Here is an 18,318-nt window from a genome sequence, read left to right on the forward strand (position 1 = left end):
TCAGTAGTAGTAACAGCAATGCTAGCGCTATTAGTATTACTAGCACAGGTGTTAGTACTAGAAGAGATACCAATAGAGTTGCTACTAGAAGTACTATTAGTAGGAAGGATACTAGTACTGTACTACTAGTTGTTACAGTACTGGTAGTGTACTAATGGTAGTACAGTGAAATCTCATAGCAACATACCTGAAAAAACCTCACCCTTTTTTTTTAGTACTAAATAAAATTACTCTATACTGAACTTAACTTTTACTAAATGTGAAACATCTTTCTTACCACTCAAAATATGTAGTTTAAAGTGAGAATAATTAGAGTAAGGTACTTTATAATAGAGGAGTACCAATAAATATGATTATAACACAATAAAAATTACACAACAATTATCTGTTTTAATGTTTAGTTATTTGCAGTCTTTCTTAGCAACTGAATCTTCAACTGAGCTGTCACTTCACACACAGAGAGACACTGCTCTTCTTGCGACAATTACATCACAGTCCGTACACGGCCATGCAGATAAGATGCACTTGTCAGAAGCGAAGCTGATGAAGTTTAATGGTCAAACGTTTAGCCTCCTGCTTCTGTGGCTTGTTGACGACATCCGGAACCTGGACAAGATTTTGCTTCTTTGTTTCCTGTTGTACGACTACAAACCTATACTGGAACCCCAGTTTAAACAAAGCACTGAAAACACATTCTCAGGAACTATCGAAAAATCTGAAATTTTGACACCTAACTATAAATGATAAAAAAAATCACAATGAAACGTGTTATTTTTTAACATTCAGTGTGTATTTGTTTGGGTTTTAATACTCTCAATTGTGTTTCTATAAAAAAAATTGGCTGCCATAGCTTCTGCGACGCAAGTGGGCGCGCGAGGCAGGTGGCAACAGTGGCATCATGACTTTGAGGCTTCCCCCTCCCCCATGTCTCCCCATATGGATCCAACAAGTCGTGTGACAAGAGCCAGAGCACCATAGTTCAGTCCTGCTGAAATTAATATTATTTAAGGCCCACGTGATGGACATATGCCATTCATAAATACTGCATACCTACGTTGTTATGGTATAATGGTATAAGAGAATAAGACATAAAATTTAAAAAAAAAAAAACATGAACTAGGCACACTTTGTTTTATTAGTCACACAGCAGTGTGTCTACTGGAAAATCCCAAACTTAGAAATTTTTTGGATGGAAAGATTTAGCAGGGCCATAAAAATATTTTGTTTACAGCAAATGAACTAAACTGGCCCTTCCCTCCACATTCCAACATTTCTGGTGCAACACACAGCAGCAACTGCAACCAAGTTGTGCAGCGTGAGAGAAGAGAGAAGAAAGAAAATAAATTGTAGTGATTTCCTCCCTACACTGCTAGTCGCTGGCAACTCATAGTTTCCACAATTTTACGACCCCTCACGGTTCCCGGAAAATATGGTCATAATGAGGAGGAAGGGGGGTCGTAATAATCATTTTTGACCGACTGGACTACCCCCGTCCCCTCGAATCATTAAATAAATTTTTCCATTTTTCACACCAAATCCGAGACATTTTCCAAAAAGGAAAGAGACCCAAGAAAATAATGCATGTACATGGCGCTTTGTCATGGCTTGCGTGAGATGCGGGATGTTAGGAAGTAGGAGGGGGAGTGCAGGGGAGGAACCGGCAGCCAGTGTTCGCTGCTACGGCAAAAAGTGACGTGAAGCAAGAGGGGCAGAGGGGAGATAGTTGGTTGAACTGTCAAAGGAAACATCGCTGGCAGCAATTAATAAGGATGAAGGGGTAGGTGTGCATTTGGTTTAGTCGCTATTAACATCTACTAAAAAAATTTATGTAATTATATTTCAGGATGACAGATTCCTCATATCTTACTTACGTTTATATCCCGATCTAATCAACCAACTATTTGAATGCTCGCTGGGCAGAAGACACACCTGCCACGAGCGCGGCAGAGTCCCGCGCTAGGGCGCCGTGCCCCAGTGCCTCCGCGCACTGTCGCAGGTTGGCCAGGACGTGCTGCAGACGCCAGTGCCGGCGCAGCAGTGCGTGCTGTGTGGTCAGGTGGCCGTAGCGGATGCACTGCACGGCCGCGCAGGTGGCAGCACTGCGCAGCTGCAGGCCCAGCTCGTGCACCAGCGTCTTCAGGTACATCTCGTACTCGTTGATGCACTGGATCTCTGCGGCAAGCCACACGCACGGAGCTAACACTGAACTGCTTTCTTTATTTATTTACTTAACCACATACATTGTTGTTTGTATCGTGCCTACCACCCAAGGCCATAAGCTGTAGGTAGGCATGCAACAAATATTAAATAAATAAATAAATAAATAAATAAATAAATCTTTACTAACCAGGTACACACATAAAAAAAAATTTGTCACAAAATAAATAATAAAAAAAAACTGAATTAACATATCAATACAAATTTGAAAATAATAAAAAATTAGCATATACTACACACACACGAGCTACCTGAAGTATCACGTATTATAGGCGTACTATAAAAAGGCCATTTTTTTAAAATCTATCTAGTGCTAAATTATAAAGAATTAAAGATTTTTAATACTCTAAATATTTATGTAAAAATCTAATAAAGGCACAATTAATCTAGATGTATATACCAATACATTTTCTTACAATAAATCTGTAACGCCCCTCGTGCCTCAAAATAAAATTATTTTATTTTAATAAAAAGTCCTTGGAAACTGCTGGGCAAAATACAAAGAAAAATAAAGTTAATTACCAGAGGGGGCACGAGGCGGTGCACAAGACAAAATTTACACTCCCTGCACACTAGTAACTTGGGGAGTTCGTGGATCGATAAAATGAAGAAGGTATTTGATAAATAAATACACTACATCAGTAGCTTGGTCTATAGGTTTTCCTGGTTTATTATTAAGAGATTTTGTTTTCGCATTATTTCAACATGACAATAAAGATCTTAGTAAGTAACAAAGTTATGGGGGGGCCCCGGGATTATTTAAAACCATACATATTAGACCTTAACAAATAAATGATTATGTAAACAAAAATTAAAAAAATTGCACCAAAATTTGATTCTCCCAACGATTACATATACACGAGTTTCCTTGATTTTACATGTTCCTGAAGATTACTTTCTTAAAGCCCTGCTCGCTGGTATCTTGTTAGTGAATTTAGTTGATTCGATGCAAGTGGAATGAATATATATATATATATATATATATATATATAGAGAGAGAGAGAGAGCTTATATCACCCGGGTCTTCCCAGGATGACGTCGGACCGAGAGGAAAACTCTTCTAAAGGGGGAAATCAGCAGCAGGTGCCGAAGATCATGCGGGGAGCAATTTCTCTCAATGGAAACTTTGACCCTGTCTGAAACACATGTCAAATTCAAAACGAATTAGACCTCCGTCCAGACAGTCATACACAGTTGGCGCGAAAGGCCAACAAACGGGAATTTGGGGAAGAAAAAAAAAGCTGGATTACTCACCAAACAGGGTGTGAAATCAGGGCTTGCGAGGTGTCTCGCGCCGACATCAGGATGACGTCGCACCGAGAAATTGCGGATGCGCGTTAGGAAACCAAAATTTTAAAGAATTAAAAAAATAAAAACATAAAAAAATTTAACTACACATGACTTTTTCTAAAAACTACATCTGCCTGGTTACTGCACAAATGGGATCACATCCCTTAAGCAACTGACTACATCCTTTATGCAACCGAAATCGCTGTTCCCGCGAAAAGCCTCTTAGCGCAGAGGACGCCGAGAAGACGTGGTCAGTAGCCGAGATCAGAGTACTGAGTCCGGCGATGGCGGACAAGGCTCCTAATTAAAACGGGCGCTAAAGCCCTAGGGAGGAGGGGGAAGGTTCGCTTCTAAGCCAAAAATTTCCGAAGGAGTCCGAGGCGGGCGTGACAAGAACACGACATGCGCGCTCTCTACCGGCGGTAACAGGAAGCTACAAAGAATCGACTCCTACAGGCCACGAGAAGGAAGCATAGGGCTTAAAGGCACCGCGGCGCTGCTCTCTAGCGGCGTAAAGGGGAACTAATTGAGGCGGTGAGCTGACTTGCCACCAGGTGTCATGAGGGTGTGCTCTGCACGCTGGCGACCAGGCCCGCGGTTACTTTTTCCTCCGCTAGATGTCGGGGACGTCTCTGTCGGACCAGGGAGAAGGTCCTTGAATTAGGCCATCTTCCCGTCAGGTCACTGCTCCTAGCTTGATTTCTCAGAACTAAAGTGAGGTGGAGAGAGAGGAAGGGGGGGACAGAAAACGCCACTAGCTGGAGAACGTCGGTCCACTGGAGACTGCTTCGTGACGAGACTTGCTATTCTCAGCAGCCCTCTAAGAAGAAGCAGCTCGCAGGCCAGAAGCTGCCCTATGCGATTTTGGTCATGAAGAGAAATAATATTACAAACTTGGGACGTGACTGCAGGCGGGAGAAATTTCAACCGGGCTGACCATGTCCACATTAGACAGCAAAATATCAGATTGGCCCCCTGGGAAGGGGCTTCGGTCCACTGGCACAAAGTTTAAATACGTGGCGTACACCGGCCTAACAAAAAGTAAATCACCCCCTTAACAACTAGATAAATTAAAAAAATAAAAAATCCCAAAATTTTTTAAAATTATAGAAAAATTAAAAAAAGTGACGAAATGCCTAATTTCCGGCACAAATCATACATATACACGTACATTCACACATATTCAATCACACACATCTGATACCCCAAAATACCTGTCCAAAACAATTGTTTTGGAAAATTGCATGATGTATTTACTGGTAAACCAAGTGATTTGTAAGGGGTCAGCGACTAGGCCATCCGAGGAGAAAACGTTTTATTTTGCTGCTCCCCGATGCATACGAAATTTGGGTCAATTAGGGGTCTTGCATAGCTAGCTCGTCCACTGCATTCGTACTTACCCAGAGTGAAGTGTGGAGGACTGAAGTGCACGCACTTGATGCCGTACAGGACGGGCAGGTCTCCGGAGCCGGGTCGAATGGGGCCCTGCACGGCGAGGTCGTACGCAGCCTGGCTCTGAATGTCCACGCCACACTGCCTGTCGGGGCACACATTTACAAACTCTCCGTAACCATACCACAATATGGTTTAGTCTTTAGATTTACATATATTCAGGGCTCGATTTTAACGCCTGTCCGCCTGCCCGGGACAGGCAAAATCTCATCCGGGCAGGCAAAATAAAAAAGGCAACTGTCCGGTGGACAGGTGCAACTTGTGACGCCGAGGTTATTCGCACGCACTAATGCAGCAGAGGTGATTAATAACATTTATGCGACCGCGACCGCAAATAAAACGTCTTTGACAATATCTATAAATAAACATTAATGGCTGCTCTTTTGTGACGGACGACTCTGGCTATTGTATACCGCGGGAAAAAAAAGTAGGTTATGTACAAACCGTGCTGAAATCTTCTGAATCATAATTCTTAAAATCTTACGTTCACGTCATGATTCACGTAACATAGTCGTATTCATATGCTAGAGATGCAAAACGTCTCACACCGATGATGTTTGTTTTTGATGCCATGTTTTAATATTAATTTTGTTGCAGTGCAGCCAACAATTACGTAATTCGTTGTATACTTTCGAAATATAATTTTTTAAATTTATTTTATTTATAAATCTCGACTTTACTAATTCCTTGCTCTACTATAACATAGTTTGTTAACAGAAAAGCGTTTTCGCGTGGTTAACATTTCACGGCGTACTCCAGATGCAGCTGACAGTGGCCGCAGTGACTGCGACTGCTTGAAAATTCGCCTGTCAACTGTTGCATCAAAAAATAAACATTACTTGTTTACAGAGGACACTGTAATCTTTTACAGTTTATCTTGTCACGGCGATTGTTTAAGTATTTAATTAACTGCGTTACACAATGTGGAAATTCATTACAGGTGCTTCAAATCCACCAAAATGAAAAGAAAAACGGACGAGGACAAGTCAGAATATAATGTTAAATATGACAAAATCGCCCGGTCCCGTACCTTTTTATCGTCTTGGTGTTCCGAGTTTCTTTGGCTTTGTTACGACACAGAAACAAAACAAATGTTTTGCAAAGTCTGCGAAACGCATTCAAAATCATCTGGATCAGTTTTTGTTACGGGCTGCTCAAGTTTTCGCAAGGAAAACCTAACGTCGCATGCTACAAGCAGTGCCCACAACAAGTCTCATGATATGGAAGATGCAATACTGACAAAACCTGGACAATCCAAAGCAGAGATGACCTTACAAAGTATTCAAAAGGATGTTTTCACTAAACTGGAAATACTGTTTCGTACGTCTCATGCCCTGGCTAAACATGGGCGACCTTTCACAGACTGTTTGGCAGTGTATACTTGACAAAAAGAAAGGCCTGGATGTTGGTAATACTTACCGCACTGACAAGAAGTGCAAAGAATTTCTGGGTTCCATTGCAGAAATAGAACGCCAGGAATTGGAAAATAACTTAAGAAGTGCACCATATATTTCAGTAATGTGTGATGAGTCTACAGACAGTGCTGTACAAGAACAGGTCATTGTTTATGTAAGGTTTTCTGTTAAAGGGGTAATACATTGTAAGTTTGTAGGTGTTAAACATGTAGAAAGGCCTAATGCAGCCCTGATTTATGACTGCATATTGTGTGTTTTAATGAGTATTGTGGGTTCACCATTTCAGATTTAAAGCTGCATTTGGTAGACTTTGCAAGTGATGGTGCAGCAGTGATGCGAGGATTGCATAATGGAGTTAGTACCAAATTGAAGCAATCAATTCAGCCCAATTTGGTTGCTATACATTGTCTAGCACACCATTTTGAACTCGCATTGAAGGCTGCACTTTCTGAAACACCATTGAATCTCAAAGTGGAAAATTTCTTGAAGAAATTATATGTATTCTTCCACCACAGTCTAGTGCACTGAGCTATCTTGAAAAAAATATTGTGAAACTCTGAGAATAAAGTTCTGCGTACCTACCAGAGTTGGAGGCACTTGTTGGGTTTCTCACACCAAACGAGCCTTGACAATTGTGTTCAAGATTGTTCCTGCACTTATCCTCACTGCAGAAAATTTACGCCAGGAATCAACGTGTAATGCATCAAGTGCTGGTTCATGCAAATTTATTGAAGATGCACTGAACAATTTGGAATTTTTTCAGTATATTCACTTCTTTTGCGATGTAACCTCCATTTTGAGTTACTTTTCACAACTTTTGCAACATCCTTATTTGACTGTAGCAGAAACAAAAAAGTCACTGTGTGATACTATCACCATGTTGCAGAAGCTCTGTGACAAAGATGGATTTCATCTCCGTGCATGCAACAAATTAATTGAAAATGAAGCTAAGCAGTTGAAAGGAGCTCCTTTGCAGACACCCAAGAAAACAGCTGTTATAAATGCAATTGTTGAAAATTTAGAATCTCGCCTTTGAGATAAGAAAACTGGACTCTGTGAATTACTGACTGCTACAAATTTGTGTAGTTTTAAAACGTGGCCTACAAGCATTCAGCCAGAGTTTGGTGACACTTGCATCGTTAGGTTGATACACTTTTTTTCTCCCTCCCTTGTGAATAATGGAGTAAAGTGTGAAATTATTGAGTTGGAATGGACAAGTCTAAAGACCACAGTTTACCAGCTGTATAATCCAGTAACCAAAGCAAATTGGAGTGATATCAATCTCAAATACCACACTGAGTATGAAAATGTACTCTCTCTCATTGATCTTGTGCTATCCCTGCTAGTTCACACTGCAGATTGTGAGCGAGGGTTCTCGCTCATGAAGTCTATAAAGACAGACTGGCGAAACTGTCTAAATGATGATACACTGTCTGCCCTCATGCGTGTTCAAATACAGTCACTTTCTGAAAGTGAGTTTGATCCAGCACCAGCAATCTCTGGTATCATAATGTTCAGAGAAAATGTCGACCCTTTCAGCCTCCTTATCGAAGATGTTCAAGACAGAATCAGCCAAGTAATTCGTGCAGTGACTCAGACAGTGACTCGTCTGAAAATGCAAAATATAGCAAAAATCCTTTTTTCTCACTTTTTCAGTGACTATTATTTTTTTTTATTTGGGTAAAACAGCGGACAGGCAAATTGGATGGCGGACAGGCAAATTTTCGATTACACCTGTCCGTTGGGCAGGTTAAAATATTCCTTAAAATCTAGCCCTGCATATATTACTCTTTGGGAAAACTGTTTTTTTCCTGTCATAATTACAATAATTCTATTGGAACCAATAGGAATTGTTCTTGCAGATAGAGAACCTTAATTCCGTTCATAGTTATAAAGGAAATAATTTAGCTACCACCAAACTGCACATTGAAATTGTAACCGATCCGGACACACCAGGTCGGCTACAACCACTAAGCGGACATATCACCCTTATACACTTACTAGTGAAACACTAGTTCGGCAAGCACCGTAAGTGTGAGTTAAAGACGTAATGGGGCTGACCCTAACGAACAGACTTAATACAAGAGGTACCAAAATATATATTTTATTTTATAACAATTCAGAACAATATCATCACAAATAACAAATGTATAAGATATTTATATAGTGGAAATAGATACATTCATATAAAACAAATTTATGTTAACGCCCATGTCTATATGAATTGCGCTATAATTACGGGCGCACAGTCACATACGAATTACAAATGCAACACACATATATGGATGCAAAATCTGACTTACTTCCTCTAGACCGTAGCCTTAATAACGTTAGTAATACGATAAGTTAGAGCGCATATACAAATCAACGCACTTGTATAAACAGTACATGCCTTAAACGCATACTTATGAACGCCATTCAAGTGTTTGGTAGCTAAGTAAATTATCATGAACAAATATAAATATACCCGTATAAATATCTGTAATTAAGAACTCTTAATACACAACACGAATAAAACAGAATGCATCTCCTACTAAAGTTAGATGAGCCTAACAGCCCCTAGCAAATTTAAGAACGTAAGGAGGTACTATACCCGAAATTACAATAGAAACACCGGACATGTGTTGCACAAGGACCGTCAAAGACAGACACCGAAAAACGGAAAGTCCAAGTACAACCTCAAACTAAAAAAAACACCTTATGAAAACGCACCCGAGGAAATCCGCAAATCCCGAACACAGACCACTTGCTGTGTTTGCAAAAGGAAACAGGCGCAGCAAATAAAGCGCAGCTAATAAGGACGCGGCTCTATGTTCCAACATAGTAACGGCTTACAACTACTGCCATAAGGGCGATCAAGGAGCCGACGGGCATAGTAACGGTGTCAGAACGAGCTCGTAGTGCACATGTCGGTGGACAGCCTTGCTCAGAGGGAGCGAGGACTGCGAGGAATAGCCTCAGGCCAGGGGCTTATATACCAGCAAAAACTAAGCCGATAGAGGCGCTAAAATCGCGGTACACAGGGGAAAGGAGGAGAAAAGAGGGGAAGGAGGGGCGGCATGGCTGGACTAGAGGTGGGGCGGACAAGTTTAAGAAGGGGAGGGCGGGGAAAGTATTGGCGGGCCGCCGGGGCTTGCAGAAATTGGCTACAAAATTTACAACTTAAGTGTTTTCGCTGGCCTTCAAAATTTTCCTTGAAATTGTTAGGTTTTCTATATTTTCCATACCTCTGTGGAAAACTTGCTTGGCAGATGGAATGGGTTATGAGGGAGAAGGATGATTGGGGAGGGAAGGGGTGAAGAGCTGGCCGACTGCAGACGGGAGCTACTTACCAGCTTCCGTCTCGTTGCTCGTTTATTAAATTTATTATTAGGTGGTGCAGAGATATTGGCACAATTGTTTAGTCTAACTGGGTGCAATAAATTATTTACACTGATTATCAAACAGCAAGTGAAATGATAGCACACCTGAAAGCAAAACCTGCTTAAAAAAATTAAGGACTCAAAATTCAAAAATACATAATACAAAGAAAATTCTAATATAAAATGAAAACTGAAAATTGATTTTGTATTATCTTTTGTTCTTAACATATACATTTCTAGATGATTTAATAATAATTACATTACCCCTTGCTCAAATATAAGTTTACTAGCTACAATACCCGGCATTGCCTGGGCTGAACACAGGGTGTACGTAGTTAGTAATTGTCTTCTTAATTTGAATGTCAAGTGTGAAAATTAATTTATATCACTTTCAGATCCCGACAGACGTTGTTCTGCCAGTTTGTAGTTATTTACCTGGTCTGTATGTAATTTAGACTTTATAAAGCAATATAGAAAAAAGCTGAAAAATAAGAGATTACTAAAATTGAAAAAATTCCATTATCTAGCTAATGCTCGGCCTGCATTGCAATGCCTCATTCAGTTTTGTTTTGTAATATGTTTGAAGTAGTTCCACATATACAAATCATCTATCCATCTCTATATATATTTATCTCTATCTACATCTATGTATATACATCTATGTATCTATCTATCTCTATTTATCTCTTTATACCTACATATATACTTCCCACTATCTCTATATGTTCTATATATAAGTCTCTATATAGCTCTATACATCTATAGGTATATCTCTTTATCTAACCCATTTCATTCTCTATACCTCACTCTATCTCAACTTGTCTCTCCGTCTCTATCTCACTATATATATATATATATATATATATATATATATATATATATAAAACTCTATCTCTGTCTCCCTTCTATATTTAAATAAATTGTGTCATGCGTGAGCACTTATACAACAAAAACAGACAAAGTGCCACTATATAAAATGAAATAAACACATTTTTTGACACAATTCGTGCTCCAACTATTGAAAAATAGTTACGTATATCGTCTCAGTAACCTTCATGGGCATGTGCATAACAAATCACCAAAATTTCATCGCAATCGGATGAATGGTATAGGAACGCATACAGCACAAACAAATGAAAATTAAAGACATGACAAACACATCAAATGATGGTGCGTTTAAAATTCAAGGCAACTAACTCTATCTATTGACGAAGTTAAGAACAAAACTGTTATGAGTGCCTTTATTTTGCTAGCCGCTGCGAGCTCCACTAAGCGGGCTGGTCTCACCAAGGAGAAAAATATTAATTTGCCAGACCTTACTATGTGTATGATCGTGTGTCAGACATAGAGAAATGACACTCACTCACTATTTGTATGTCTATGACCTATGATTTTTTCTGTTATAAAATGAAATTATCACTTTTTCACTCCCTTAGGGATGGAATTTCATATTAATATGGGGTCTATGTGTTAATCCAGGTTATAAGCTAGCTGTAGGCCAAATTTCATTTAAATCCAGTCCGTAGTTTTTACGTGAAAGAGTAACTAACATCCATCCATCCATCCATCCATCCATACATACAAACTTTCACATTTATAATATTAGTAGGATGTACATTAACAGTAATATTTCAGTGTTTGTCACATTTGTTTTAAGGTTAAAGGTTTAATCACTCCAGAAATGTTTTTTTCAAAACCTAAAAATCATAAATATAAAGTGCCACTTATTGCATGATTATACAGAAGACTACTCTCCAAGACTGCACATACATGGCCATAAACTGAACCACACATAAGTCAATTTAATCTTAATGAGCTGTATTATTATTATTATTATTATTACAAATAAAGAAAGCTTCACATGGAAGCTCTGGCCCCTCTCTGACTACACTCGTGAGCCAGATGCTGAGAGCCAATATTTGAGTCCTCTATGCGGTGATTAGTTTATGAACCGCAACCATCTAAGAAGGTGTTTTTTTCTGTATCTGTAGTTCTGTGGAAACTACATTCTCGTTCATGTTCTTTGTTTGTGTGTTACAGAATTTTGTAACTTTTATTAATAATTGCAAATACTGCAATATACAACCTGCTAGTATTCATTAAGCCTGTAACCATGGTGCAACAATCGGCTTAAGTGTTTCCTGGTTACCATGCAATCATGCAGACGTGACCATCCCTGCCTCTCTCTCTCTCTCTCTCTCATGTATGTGTGTGTATATACACACACACATATATACACACACACACAAACACACAGAGAGAGAGGGAGAGAGAGGTAAAATGTAATATGTATAATACATGCTTGAGTTGGTACATGCCTATATTCCAGTAATCTATATTCTTTGAAGTGAAAAACTTTTTAAAAAATAATAATAATTATAGCTTTTAGATTTACAAAGAAGTATTTAAAGTATTTAAGTTTAATTTGAAATTATTCCTTTGATACTAGGGTTCATTATCAGAGTCAAAAATTTGCTCTCTTTTTTATTATTATTTTGATAAAATTTTTCCCAATCCGTCCCGTTTCCCGCGGGAAAAATTTATTTTTCCCGAAAATTTCCCGCAAATTCAATTCCCACACACCCCTACTATATTGCAATTCTAACTTCCTTAAGGCCTCGCAATACGGCCAACAATGATCCAGCAGCGGTAATGGACTCACTCGAACATCTGCTTCTGGTGGGCTGCTTGCATCGCCGCCAGGATCTTGTCCACCACGCTCTTCTTGACGTGGTGGAAGGTGGCCTTCTCCACGACCTGGCCGTCGACGAAGTAGGTGTCGGTGGCTTGGCCCAGCAGCCCCTTGACGTGATAGGCCCTCGTGGGCCGCGACAGGTGGAGCCGCCTGGCCAGCCGCAGCCCCTCGTTCAGTCCTAGAACTACAGTCAACCACAGTCACCCACGCTCTTAACTCTAATGTAACATTAGCTAGGATACGTGCCAAGAGTTGCCTGTGACTTTATACTTCCTTGGTTGAAAGTTTTTCATTGGTGGACAGCCCTTCATGACTTCTGGCCAAATATAAGAAGACAGAGAAAAAGTGGTTTGAAATTCAGCCTATCATGAAATAAAACCATAAAATTTCCCTGTTTCTATCTGTGCAGCTAGTTAAAATGTAATACAGTTGCAGTGTAACAGTACGGTACAGGGGTTAAGTTCCGACCATCGGTCCAGAGAATACTGCAACAAGGTTTGAAAGATTTTCATGGATATACGCCACTGCTGGTTTTAACTGTAAGACAAACAGAAACCACAGGAATGACCAAGAAAGACGAATACACAAACAGAAAACCAGTCAAAATCAGTCATCATAAAATGTTAAACATGTAGACACCACAGAGAGAATTCTGTGGACGGTATTAGTCAGAAGAAATACCACATCACACAAATGTTGGGCTGACAACAGCAAGACAGTGGTAGCAAGAACAGCAAATACAAACAACACAATGAAAGCAGCACATACGAACACAGTACACTTCCTAAAACAAACAGTTGCTACGTTTCGGGAACCGACATACAGTAAGTCCTCGGTTTACGTCGGGGTTACGTTCCTGAAAACCGCGACGTAAATAGAAACGACGCAAAATGAGCCATGTTTCATGCCACGGCCGGAAGCGCTGGCATACATACGTGACAACGGGCAATTTTATCAGCAAATGACAACCGACAGCGTGGGAAACAAGTCCAACTAGTACTTCTCAGCTTTAAAGAATGGTTATTTAACCAGCTGCTTTATTATCTTTATTGATTGAAATATAAAAACAGATATATAGTACATACTGTACGTAATAGCAGGAAGCGTCCCTCATGATGTATGATAAGATAAGGCGGTGAACGTGTAGCTTACGCTACATAGCATAAATTAACTACCGAAGGAAACAAAGAATTATAAACGAATTATATACGGTGTTTTGGTTAAAATAAAGATTTACGGCCATTGTAAACGACGTTATTGTGAATCGGCGACAACTTAAATTGAAACATGAGTACTCAAACATTAGTGACGTTAATCCGAAACGACGTAAATCGGTACGACGTAAATAGAGGACTTACTGTATGTTCCCATCAGGCACAAGTAGACTGAGGTTTGTCCATTTGTGACTGATGATGGGAACAGATGTCAGTTCCTGAAACATTGCAACTGTTTGTTTTAGCAAACCGACTGTGTTCGTATGTGCAGTCGTAGTTATGTTTGTATCATCGTTGGGGTCATCTGTTTGCACTGTGTTGTCCACGAGTGTTGTTTGTATTTTCTGTTCTTGCTGCAACTGTCTTGCTGTTAGCCCAAAGTTTGTCTGTGCTATGATTATTTTTTCTGACTAATACTTTCCACGGAATTCTCTTTGTGATGTTTATGTGTTTAACATTTGACATCAATCAGATGATCCCATCTGGTTTTCTGTATGTTTGTAAATTCATCTTTCTTGGTCATTCCTGTGGTTTCTCTACATCCTACAGTTAAAACCAGCAACGGTGTGGATCCAAAAAAATCTTTCAATTCAAGCTTCCCCATCGCAAGAACCATTAAAAAAAACTGCAACTGGGCTTTCAACCATAAATTTGGCAGTAAAAAAAAAATTGCAATAAAATACTTTTTAGAATTAAAATATATATATATTTTTTTTTCTAGTTTTTTTTTTCATACTGGCCTTATAGAATTAGTAATAACAGGTTTTGTATGACTCATTTAATATTTTCATAAAGTCTGCTTTTGACTATGCCATTTTACTAGAGCATGCTTCTAATACATTTACATCAGCAGACCTCAGCTTCAGGAGCGTAGGTACACAGTTTTTTCACTTCGGGGGAAGGGGAGGGGTGGAACCACTTTGCCCACCGTTTCCTTTCAAATTCCTCCCCATTGTTGGTGGGACTGAGGGTCAGAAGGCGGCCCCCCCTGCTCAGCACAGCGGGGCTGGGGTTGGGACTGACCGCAGACGCCAGACGTGTCCCTCCCGAGGTGCATGGCCCAGCCGCAGCGCAAGTCCTCCGGCTGGTAGCGGGGCCCGACCACCAGGACGTGGTCCGCGAAGCTCAGAGCCTTGCGCACCGTCAGGGCCTTCAGGGGGTCTCCCTCGATGAACACGTGGTCCCCCGGCGGCCGGCACTGCAGCTCGCACAGGTCTGCGTGCACGGGACACTAGTCAGTACAGGGCTTTACTCCGGAGACCCGCGGTTCCGCACGTCCTCCGATCTGGAAGCAGCACTTCGTGGTGAACCTGTCACCACGTCACATGACTGCACGGACGGTCTGTTTATTCCAGTAGTGTTTCCTTTCCTTACATTTCACATTTTCACACTCGGTATTCCGTTTGAAACTATATTGTTTATGACGTTCATTTATCTGGAAAAATTACTCATGCTGCACGGCTGTGTCTTGAATAAGTCAAGACTCAGTCTCACAACCACGTTGATTTTTTTTTCATTGTTTCTTTTATTTAAGGGCTGTTTCTAAAATTCCAACACGATACCTCCCTTGCATTTGTTGTCCTGCCACAAGTATTTTCAACAAATATTTACTTAGTGTAATATAATGGATTTGAAAAGCTGCAAAAGTCTTTGCAGTTATCAAACCATTGAGAAATTTAAACTTTTAACTTTACTTAGATATATCTATAAAATAAAGGTAATTCTGAAGGAGAGCCACTTTTCTGTGAAAATTAAAATGAAAAATTTACCATTTTAAAGAGTGGTTATGTAAGGTTAGGTTACCTAATAAGATGCACAAGGTTTGCCTGGCGAAGTTTGTGTAAATAATTGCTATAAATGGCTGAAGGCGACGTGAAGGGGTGCCAGATCGGTCTGTCACTCAGTCGGAGCCCGGCCGCTCTACAAGTCACTAGGGTTCACCCGCTTATTCAAACTTACCTATTTTTCCTATTTTTCACGTTCCATCAGCATAGAGGTTTCTCTTGTTGAAAAGCAGTGAATCTACATCAAATTTATCACAAAACTAGATAAAAAGGCAGTGAAATTTTTTAAGAATTTGAGCCACGTTTATAGAGAAGATGTTTTGAAGGAACTAACCATCAACGAGCTGTAAAAAGGTTTCAGGAGGGCCGAGAATATTTTGAAGATGACTCTCGTTCAGTACGCCCTTCCACCTCTGTTTGTTATTTAACTGTACAAAGAATTCACACCTGTGCCCTATGGGATTGTCATATTGCAGTCAGAATGCCCGCTGAAGAGCTTACATTGAGGAAAACAGTCGTTCATGAAATTTAAACAAAGATTAGAAATGAAGTTGAATGCCAAAATCGTTACATGTATACTATAAAATAGTGAGGACGGTTAGTAGGGTTAAATTTGCCTAATTTTATATTAGTGATGCCTAACCAAACATTCAAAATATTTTAGTATTTTTAATGTAACTAATCTAATCAACAATCTACACAACTGTAAAAATAACACTAATCTAACAGTATTTGTAATAAATAACCTAATCTCACCACCGTTAAAATGGTAAAAAAAATTGTTAAACTACTTGAAGTATCATCAGAGCTGGCTGGCAGCCTGGGGGAAACGACAAAGTCGCACATAACCAGTACTGCCCAAAACCAAATGTGGACAGCAATGTCCAAGCTCCCGCCCATTGCTTAGTAGCTTGTTTTTACTCTGTCCAACTCTTCTTCCAGAACCATCTTTCTGTTTCCTGTAACCAACCTGCTTGTTATTAATGCATGAAATTTTTGCATCCTGCATGTCTGAGCTCAGGGTTTTTCCTGTGTCTATGCAGGTTTTACCTGGGCCCAACTTACCTAGTTTTTAGTCTAGTATAGTCATTGAGGAGAGTTAGTCATGGCAACAATTGCTGCCATGGCTGGCCAATCCCCTCTCTTAGCACATGATGCATGCTAACACTTTGCATGCTTAGAGTGTAAGTATAGGCTTCGGCCTGAGACGCATAACCCAGACCCCTCCCAAATACACTTAATTTATTACATAGTTAGGTTAGGAAAAAAAATTGTATTTGTCCTCTTAGAGAATTTAATTTAATGATTATAGAATTTGCAAGAATAAAAACTTATGTAATTTTTAATTACTTTTTTCAGTAAAGTGGTTCTCCTTCAGTATTATCTAAATAAATAACAACACTTACCATTGCATAAATTGGTTATAACCGTTTTTCTTAGAAAGGATATTTTCACCCCAGGAGGCTTATAAACACACAAAATTCCTTTCAAATTTTTCCAAACAATAGGCGCTTCAGACACCAGTACCATAATTACATATTTACATACATTAAATTATTGCACAGTCCTGTCCTGTCGCGCCTGTTAATGTTTATTTACTTATACAGTCAACCATAGAAGTTGACGCAAAAGACACATTTTAAGTGAATAATGTCAAGGTCCTCTATGTCCGCCTGGCAAAACACAGCTCAGAAGTTATGATGATATTGATTCAAAGGCAAGCACTCTCAAATATGATAAACGCAACAAATTGGCCTTTTCGATGGAATTTAGGTATTAGGCATTACAGTATGAATACATGCAAAACAGCGTGCATTTCTAAACGACTAAAATAGTAAATACATTAACCAATTACTTATGCACCTTTTAACATAATTGAATACTATTTATAAATTGATAAATGTATAATTTCTCTACTATTATCTGATTTTAAAGTTATTTTATAATCCTTCTATTAATACTTAATTTTATGGTGTCATCAGGCTTACGAAAATACAATTTATATTATACCTAAAACTGACATGGTACTGCCTAGGCAGTATACAAAGCCTGTGGGCCTTATTATTGACGCCGTCGGAACTGAAAAACCCTATAAACGAAAACTATTGATTGGAATGATATTACAAACTGCCTGAATTTTTTTTACTACCTCTTGCTGGCGGAAAAGAACAATTCCTCGAATTCCCCCCCCCCCCCCTAAAAGGTATATCGGAACTTTAAATGTTGATAAAAAGGCTCGTCGATTTTGGTTCTGAAATACTTTAAAATCGCGTTGATGGTAAGTTAGGTTAGGTTTAGTGGTGGGAGTAGCAACAAATTTTGTCCGTATGACTAGTTGAGACTGGCAAATTGAAAATCGCAGGCGAAATCACAGCAACTTTGTCACTTATAGCGACATAGTAATCCCGAAGCTTCACGCCCTGGGATGAAAACAGAACTATGGTTGAGAAATTGTAGAAATAAATTATTTGATTAAGTGTATTCGTGTATGAAGCTAGAAGAACCAATGTGTAATATATTAGCATGTGGTAGATGTATTTTCGTGAATGAAACAGAATTATATTGTAAAATTACAGTGATGCCACCTGGAAAAGTCGCAGAAATCTCGAAAAGTTGGCAAGTCTACATGATTCATCTGTACATATTGCTATCGTTTACATTGCAGAATTTACACAGCATGTATGTATTAAAAAACAAAACTTTATAATAGTACAACTATCCCCGACATCGTGCCTCCTATGATAGTAAAGCCTGGTCTCCACCAATTAGTACCAGCACAGAATAAACAGTAATTGTTTATTCTGTGGTACCAGTTCCCGCTGGCGGAACGCACCCTTGCATCACGGCCGTACGAGTCAGGTCAGTGACTGTGTCTGCAACTAAGTAAAG

General features: G+C 39.5%; 1 protein-coding gene across 2 annotated transcripts; it reads right to left on the reverse strand.

Moving 5' to 3' along the window:
• Positions 1 to 370: 370 nt before the first annotated feature.
• Positions 371 to 17,123, reverse strand: LOC134537308 (pseudouridylate synthase TRUB2, mitochondrial). Of its 2 annotated transcripts, none has more exons than XM_063377605.1 (6): positions 16,836 to 17,123; positions 14,669 to 14,860; positions 12,399 to 12,615; positions 4,908 to 5,044; positions 1,930 to 2,172; positions 371 to 606 (listed from the first exon to the last, which is right to left on the reverse strand). In XM_063377605.1, the coding sequence occupies exons 1-6, from the start codon at positions 16,957 to 16,959 to the stop codon at positions 566 to 568; spliced, it is 954 nt and encodes a 317-aa protein (XP_063233675.1). In that variant the 5' UTR covers positions 16,960 to 17,123; the 3' UTR covers positions 371 to 565. The 2 variants fall into 2 exon arrangements, with proteins under 2 accessions (XP_063233675.1, XP_063233676.1); XM_063377606.1 differs by lacking the exon at positions 371 to 606 and adding an exon at positions 637 to 657 and having other exon boundaries at positions 1,872 to 2,172; positions 16,836 to 17,082.
• Positions 17,124 to 18,318: the final 1,195 nt, after the last annotated feature.

The sequence above is a fragment of the Bacillus rossius genome, chromosome 12, assembly GCF_032445375.1.
Source record: "Bacillus rossius redtenbacheri isolate Brsri chromosome 12, Brsri_v3, whole genome shotgun sequence".
Lineage (NCBI taxonomy): Eukaryota > Metazoa > Arthropoda > Insecta > Phasmatodea > Bacillidae > Bacillus > Bacillus rossius.

Bases quoted from the DNA above. Each gene is read 5' to 3' on its own strand.
- LOC134537308 (XM_063377605.1), bottom strand. From the start codon at position 16,959: ATGGTACTGGTGTCTGAAGCGCCTATTGTTTGGAAAAATTTGAAAGGA. The intron at 12,616-14,668 runs GTCAGTCCCAAC...GGTTGACTGTAG, and splicing joins GGACACGTCTGGCGTCTGCG to TTCTAGGACTGAACGAGGGG. The intron at 607-1,929 runs GTGTGTCTTCTG...AATCTTGTCCAG, and splicing joins CTCTGCCGCGCTCGTGGCAG to GTTCCGGATGTCGTCAACAA.